This window comes from Cebus imitator, unplaced genomic scaffold (assembly GCF_001604975.1).
Source record: "Cebus imitator isolate Cc_AM_T3 unplaced genomic scaffold, Cebus_imitator-1.0 Scaffold266, whole genome shotgun sequence".
Lineage (NCBI taxonomy): Eukaryota > Metazoa > Chordata > Mammalia > Primates > Cebidae > Cebus > Cebus imitator.
The window spans coordinates 2,350,212-2,358,190 of record NW_016107581.1 but is presented as its reverse complement, the minus strand read 5'-3'; the positions used below and the strand labels follow the sequence as shown (position 1 = coordinate 2,358,190).

Here is a 7,979-nt window from a genome sequence, read left to right as displayed (position 1 = left end):
AAAAAAAGGCTGGGCGGTGGCTCATGCCTGTAATCCCAGCACTTTGGAAGGCTGAGGTGGGCAGATCATGAAGTCAGGCCTTTGAGACCAGCCTGGCTGACATGGTGAAACTGCATCTCTAAAAATAAAAATAAAAATTAGCTGGGCATGGTGGCGCACACCTTTAACCCCAGCTACTCAGGAGGCTGAGGCAGGAGAATCACTTAAACCTGGGAGGTAGAGGTGGCAGTGAACCAAGATGGCGCCACTGCACTCCAGCCTGGGAAACAAGAGCAAAACTCCATCTAAAAAAAAAAAAAAAAAAAAAGAAGTCTTTCCTGACTACTCTGCTAAATCACACCCCCTACTATACTTTGCCCTGCACACGAACTCCCTGAGAGTAGGGACGTAGCCTGCTTTGTACGGTGCTGTGTCCTGGGTGCCAAGTACAGGCCTGGCACGTTACAGGCCCAGTAAATGCTTGTTGAATGAATAAATGATGGAGCCGACCCCCAGTGCATGGCCATCTCTCTCCCAAGCCCTCTGTGGTTACTGGGTCACAGCAGGCGTAGGTCCCACGATCCCCAGGTCCTTACAGGTCTGAAGGGAGCATCCCTGGGCTCACTGCCCTGCAGCTGCCCACCTTGAGCACCAGTTTGCTGGCAAAGTAGAAAAAGGCGACAACCCGGCCCCAGTTGAAGTTGCCGTCAGAGAACATGTCAGCTGCCACTCGAAAAAAGACCTCTCGGGGGGAGTTTGTGTCCACAGTGGCAATCATCCTGCAGGAGAGAGGAGAACCAGCGCTGGGGAGCGGGTACAGGCAGACGGTGGAAATTCTCACATCCACCACACAGCAATGATAAGGAAACTGAGGCCCACGCCAGGCTGAAATGAAAAGCAACAGGCCAATGGGGGCAAGGGAAGGGGACAAGACAGACATTTAACAGGGCAGGAAAATGACTCCCTAAAGGAGGGTTTTAAAATCCTGACAGAAGGAGGGTTGGGAGTCCGGAATGTTTGGGCTGAGTGGTGGAGCCCAGACTCCTAGTTCTTAGGGGAGGAGGAGAATGTGGGGCTGGGACTCCTGTGTTCTCAGGAGCCCCATGATTGGACTTCTGGGTCCCGGGGTCCCCCACCTCTGCAGCTCCATGTTGCTGTCCAGTTCGTCCCCGATGCGCTTGAGACACTCGCTCAGCTTCTTGGTGGACGCATCCTGGGGCACCGGGTCCAGGGCCAGCTCGGGTGCCTCCCCCCCGATTCGCCCTGCTCGATCCTGGATGAAACTAGGGTGGGAATGGAGTGAAGGTGCAGAATCAGAACGGGGTGTCACTCCTCAAATCTGTGCCCCGATAAACAGACCTCAAACTCACCCCTGAAGCAAAAGGGCCCCTGTCTTCATGATCTGCTCAGAGCTGGTGGGCCCTAGAGGAGAAAGGAAGGGAAGAGGTGCCTGGACTCTTGGGTGCTAGGGGATAAGACTGTGGAGGTTCACGGTCCCTGAGGGAGGACAGAGCTGGGGACCCTGGACTTCTGGGACCCTAGTAGATAAAGTGATGGGGGCCCAGACAACTGAGTCCCGGATGGAGAAAGGCCAGGAGGCTAGGCCTGTATCCTGCATTCTTCCGGCGGGGAGAGGCTAGGGGGGCACCAAACGCATCCAGACCACTGGCCTGAGGGGGCAGAGGCCAGACCCGCCCCTCCCACCAGCGCCAGAGGCAGGAAGTGGTGCGGGCGACAAGCCCGGGCCTGCCCAGGGGCTTGGATTCTGAGATCCCCTGGGTCTCGGGCATCCAAGAGCGCCAGACAGGCAGAGATCGGGGCACCGGGAACCAGAGAGCCGGGAACCTCCGAGGACGTAGGGGCAGCGCCCGATCCGGGAGTTCCTGCCACTCAGTGCTTGGAGATCGCACGGCCCCAGGCCGGTAAGAGGGATCCTGGGGCCGGCCGGCGAGGGGGGCTCGCCCTCCTTCCGCCCGACTGCCTCCCGCCTCACCCTCGCCTCTGGGCTGCTCCCCGGACCCGTCCATCACCGCCGCTCCCGCCGCTGCCTCTCGCCGGGTCCGCGCGGGCGGCCGCAGCGCGCCCCGGGTCACGTGAGCGCCCCGCTGAACGTGCGTCCCTCACGTGGCCGCCCCGCAAAATGGCCGCCGCGGGCGGCTGCCCCACAGCGCCGCCGGGTCACGTGACCGCACCTGCCTCGCTCCCTCGGGAGGCTGGGTCCCGTCACGTGACTGTCCAATGAGCATCTCCCCATGCGAGCCAGCCGCGGCGCCCTTCCGACAGCGCCCGTCCAATCCCCGCTCTGATGCCTTCCTGTATCCAGGCACGAGTTTTAGACGTTTCGGGATGGGTTGGGCTCTCCCCAGCGCAGAAGCAAAGACTCAGAGGCCTCAGATAACCTGCTTCCAGGCAGGACGTTGTAGATGACTAAAGGCTGAGTGGTTTTTTTTGTGGAGACCTAGATCTCTCTATATAGCCCAGGTCCAGGCTTCTAACTTGTGAGCTCAGGAGATACCCTGGCCTCAGCCTTCCAAAGTGCTGGGATTACAGGCATGAGCTACCGCGCCGGGCCTGCTTTTCTGTTTCTGTTTTGTTTTGTTATGTTTTCTGAGACAGGATGTTACTGTGTTGCCCAGGCTGGAGTGCAGTGGCCCGATCATGGCTCACAAGCCTCCCACCTCAGCCTCCTGAGTAGCTGTTTTTTAAAATTAACAGTCCCTGGTTAATTTTTTAAAAATGTTTTGTGGAGCCGAGCACGGTGGCTCACACATGTAATCCCAGCACTTTGGGAGGCCGAGGCGGGTGGATCACGAGGTCAGGAGTTCAAGACCAACATGGTGAAAGTCTCTACTACAAATAGAAAAATTAGCTGGGCACAGTGTCAGGTGTCTGTAATCCCAGCTACTCGGGAGGCTGAGGCAGGAGAATGGTTTGAACTCGGGCAGCAGAGGCTGCAGTGAGCCAAGATCGCTCCACTGCACTCCAGCTTGGGTGACAGAGTGAGACTCTGTCTCAAAAAACAGAAAAAAAATTTTTATTGTGTGGAAATGGGGGTCCCTCTATGTTGCTCAGGCTGGTCTCTGAACTTCTAGGCTCAAGCCATCCTCACACCTTGGCCTCCCAAAGTGCTGAGATGACTGACTTGAGCCACCTCACCCAGTCATGACTCGTGAGTGTTTGTGTAAAAATAAAAGGAATATGAAGTTCAAAAAGTGGTAGAAACTCATCTGTGCTGATGGATCAGCAGTGTATGGAGGGGAGGGGCCACAACAGAGATTCCCTGGGTGCCCCAAATATGCCATATTTTGATCTGAATGGTGTTTGCATGAGTATACACATATTATCATTATTTTGAGACACAGTTTTCCTTTTGTTGCCCAGGATGGAGTGCAATGGCACAATCTTGGCTCACTGCAACCTCTGCCTCCCAGGCTCAAGCAATTCTCCTGCCTGAGCCTCCCAAATAGCTGGGATTACAGTCACGTGCTACCATGCCCAGCTAATTTTGTATTTTTAGTAGAGATGAGGTTTCACCATGTTGGTCAGCCTGGGCAACAGAGTGAGCCTCTGTCTCAAAAGAAAAAGAAAATTAGCTGAATGTGGTGGTGTGTGCCTGTAGTCCCAGCTACTTGGGAGGCTGAGGTGGGAGGATCAGCTGAGCTTGGGAAGTCCCGTCGCGGTGGGCTGTGATGGATCGTGCCACTGCAATCAGCCTGGGGACACAGTAAGATCCTGTCCCAAAAAGAAAAAGCCTGGATAAATGGGAAGGGTAGAGTTTAGGTGACAATCCAATGGTAGCTTAGAGCAAAGCAAGGTCAACATCGGGTCAGAACTGTGAAGTGAAACCAGTGTCCTGAATTCTTGGAAACATGTGCAATGTTGCATCCAGAAACCCTTTATCTGAAGCTCTGCACCTGCCTTGGAAATCAAGGCTGCTACTCTGTATCAAGTGGCTTAGATCCTGCAAGCAAGAACGGGCTGTTTCATTTTTACTGATAGAATTTCCAACAATTTATGAGTGTAGAGAACAAAGTTTCTCAGTGAGTAGGAAAGCATGTCGTTGACACGGGGGCGCATGCCTGTAATCCCAGCACTTTAGGAGGCCAAGGCAGGCGGATCACCTGAGGTCAGGAGTTCGAGATCAGCCTGACCAACATGGAGAAACCTTGTCTCTACTAAAAATACAAAAATTAGCCAGGCATGATGGTGCGCTCCTGTAACTCCAGCTACTTGGGAGGCTGAGGCAAGGGAATCGCTTGAACCTGGGAGACAGGCTGCAGTGAACAGACATCGTGCCATTGCACTCCAGCTTGGGTGACAGCTGACTGTCAAGCTGGACTCCATCTCCAAAAAAAAAAAAAGCATATCCTTGAGAGAAATAATGCTTCCTGTTAACTTTGCGGCTGGCTTTATCTCTGTGCGTTACTCCATTCCAATGAGATAGCCCACTCCCTACCCCAGTTACAGAGAAGGAAGGAAAGAAAGGGCTTTTAATGCGGCTACCGTCTCTGAGCAGTATAGCCACTGAGTCAGGGAATACACTTTTTAGCTAATTGTGAAGTCAAAACTTTATATTTATTTATTTATTTATTTTGAGACGGAGTTTCCCTCTTGTTACCCAGGCTGGAGTGCAATGGCATGATCTCGGCTCACCACAACCTCCACCTCCCGGGTTCAGGCAATTCTCCTGCCTCAGCCTCCTGAGTAGCTGGGACTACAGGCACGCGCCACCATGCCCAGCTAATTTTTTGTAGTTTTAGTAGAGACGGGGTTTCACCATGTTGACCAGGATGGTCTCGATCTCTTGACCTCGTGATCCACCCGCCTCGGCCTCCCACAGTGCTGGGATTACAGGCTTCAGCCACCGCGCCCGGCCTTATTTATTTATTTATTTATTAGAGGCGGGGTTTCAATGTGTTGGTCAGGCTGGTCTCGAACTCCTGACCTCATAATCTGCCCACCTCGGACTCCCAAAGTGCTGGGATTACAGGCGTGAGCCACCGCACTCGGGCTATTTTTATTTATTTATTTTGAGACGGGGTCTCCCTCTGTCACCCAGGCTGCAGTGCAGTGGCACAGTTGTAGCTCACTGCAGCCTCAACCTCCTGGGCTCAAGGGATCCCTCCACCTCAGTCTCTGGAGTAGCTGGGACTATGCGTGTGTGCCACCATGCATGGCTAATTTTGTATTTTTTGTAGAGAGAGGGTTTCGCCATGTTGCCAAGGCTGGTCTCAAACTCCTGGGCTTACGTGATCCACCCGCGTCAGCTCCCCACAGTGCTGGGACTACAGGAATGCATCACTGTGCCCGGCTAAAACTCTTTTATTTTTTATTTGTATTTTTTTACCCTCCACACCCCTGGCTAAAACTCTTTACGATAATAAAGATGCCGTATCAAAACTATTAAGCCCACAAATATGAAAATTAGCCAGGCATGGTAACATGTGCCTTTAATCCCAGCTACTCAGGAGGTTGAGGCAGGAGAATAGCTTGAATCTGGGAGGCGGAGGTTGCAGTGAGCCAAGATCATGCCACTGCACTCCAGCCTAGGCGACAGAGTGAGACTCTGTCTCAAAAAATAAAAACAAAAATAAAAAAATAAAGAAAAGAAGTTTTATTGGCTCATGGTTCTGCAGGCTGTACAGTAAGTGTTACACAGGCATCTGCTTCTGGGGAGGCCTCAGGAAGCTTCCATTCAAGACAGATGGTGAAGGGTGAACAGGCATCTCACATGGTAGGAGAAGGAGCAGGAGAGAGCGGGAAGGTGCTACACACTTTTTTTTTTGTTGAGACTGTATTTCGCTCTTGTTGACCAGGGTGGTGTACAATGGCACGATCTCGGTTCACTGCAACCTCTGCATCCCGGGTTCAAGCAATTCTCCCGCCTCAGCCTCCCAAGTAGCTGGGATTACAGGCATGTGCCACCACAGCCAGCTAATTTTGTATTTTTAGTAGAGACGGGGGTTTCACCATGTTGGTCAGGCTGGTCTTGAACTCCTGACCTCAGGTGGTCCACCCGCCTCAGCCTCCCAAAGTGCTAGGATTACAGGCGTGAGCCACCACGCCCAGTGGTGCTACACACTTTTAAACGACCAGATCTTGAGAGACCTCACTGTCGTGAGCGCAGAACCAAAGTGAGGGTGCTAACCATTCCTGAGGAAGCCACCCCTGTGAGCCATGTGCACATCTGGCAGGCAGTGACAACACCCAGAGCCTCCCTCCAACACTGGGAATGAAATTTCAAGAGATCTGGGCAGTGACACAGATCCAAACCATACCTCAGCCACCATCTTATTTATTCCTCCGCAAAGGAAAGTCAGTAGTAGCGCTTCCCCTTTACTGATGAAGAGACAGAGAGGCTGGGGGAGAGTGTATGCAGGGACACTTTCTACCCACACACCATTCGTTTCCTGAGGTCACATGTGCCATCTGGCTCCAGTGCCCAGGCCTCCACTTAACTGGTGAAATTGTTACGGGATCTTTGGGGTGTTGCTTTTCTGGCCAGAAACCTCTGTGCCTGGCGGCACCTTTGCCCTAGTTCTTGTCCTGTGTCCAGGAAGAATGAGGTATGCAGCCGAGTGAAGGGTGAACAAGATGAAGAGGAGCTTTCCTGAGCGTTACGACAGCGCAGAGGATACCTGCAGTGGGTAGGTCCTCTTTGTAGGCAGGTCATCCCGTTAAGTGCTCAGCTCTCAGCAGAGAGGAGGTCCTGGAGAGGGCAGCTCCTCTCTGTAGCTGATCATCATGTTGTCTCTCTATCCGCTGCCTGCTCTGGTGGAACACAGGGCTTTTATGGGCCTCAGAGCGGGGAAGCGCATGCTTATTGGTCCATGGGCAGCCATGGGTAGGCCCAAGAAAAAGCACCGTGAGATCCCCCTCTGGTCCGCAGGACTGGCAGCCTGGGCCCCAGGCTTCAGGCCTACCCTGGCCTGAAGATGAGGCTTCACTGGGGACTGACCCCTTCTACCCAGGCAGGGTCCTGTCTGCCTCCCATGGCCATCATGGTGCCCAGGCTGCTGGCACCAAGGGACACCTGCAGGCCAACACCCAGCCACCCTTAGGTTCCCCTCTTGCACTCCCTGACACCCAATGTCTGAAGAAGGCCGCGGTGGCAGGGTGCTGGCATGTCAGCACTGCCCCGAGCATGTGCACATCTGGCCGGCAGTGACAACACCTGGCCTCAGCCCCAAGTGCACTGAGATCAGAGCAGGAGCAGGAGTAGTGAGAGGCCAGGCCATGGAAGAAGGCACCTCCGAGCCTACAAGGGCAAGGGAGGTCTTCCCAGGCCTCTCAAGAGTGCAGGGATGCCTGGGTCTGCAGCCCCACTTTGGGTGGCTGCAGCTGTGCCCTGGGGGACAGGCCCCTGCCTGCTTGTAGCGTGGGAGGCCCAGATCTGCTGCCACAGCTGGGCGCTGCTCCTGTCCACTCCTGGCTCCCAACAGCACAGGGTGTCCGTGTTGCAGCCATGGCTTGTGTGGCTTCAGTTTCTTCCCGGGAGCTCTCACCCCACCAACCTGGAAGGGGCAGGGTTCCTGCTTGTCCCCAGTTCCTGCCGACTCTACAAAGGATGGCACCTGGCCATACCCCTGTGAAGCCTGGTGTGGGGGCTCTGGGTCCTTCCTGGGTCCGGGCTGGCATCTGGGGCAGAAGCAACATTGCTATGAGCTCCTCCTGTGGCCCTGGCACTCAGGGATGGCCTGGAGCTCCCCCTCACCTGGCACACAACCCAGCCCAGCCCCTTTGGGGTGGCCCCTAGGGAAGTAGACTGCAGGGGTGAGGGGCTGTCCATCTCTTTTCTGTACCCTCCCTGCAGCAGATGGTGTGATGGCAGTGGCCGTACCAGATGGCCCACTGCTGTCATTAAAACCCATGCCAGGCCGAGCGCGGTGGCTCACGCCTATAATCCCAGCACTTTGGGAGGCCGAGGCGGGTGGATCACGAGGTCAAGAGATCGAGACCATCCTGGTCAACATAGTGAAACTCCGTCTCTACTAAAAATA

The 7,979-nt window shown here is 54.5% G+C and overlaps 1 protein-coding gene across 1 annotated transcript; it reads right to left on the bottom strand.

Moving 5' to 3' along the window:
• Positions 1-556: 556 nt before the first annotated feature.
• On the bottom strand, positions 557-2,099 carry BAX (BCL2 associated X, apoptosis regulator). The gene is made up of 4 exons (XM_017500509.2): positions 1,973-2,099; positions 1,350-1,401; positions 1,116-1,262; positions 557-758 (listed from the first exon to the last, which is right to left on the bottom strand). Exons 1-4 carry the CDS (start codon positions 2,004-2,006, stop codon positions 572-574), a joined length of 420 nt encoding a protein of 139 aa, XP_017355998.1. The 5' UTR covers positions 2,007-2,099; the 3' UTR covers positions 557-571.
• Between the last annotated feature and the right edge of the window lie 5,880 nt (positions 2,100-7,979).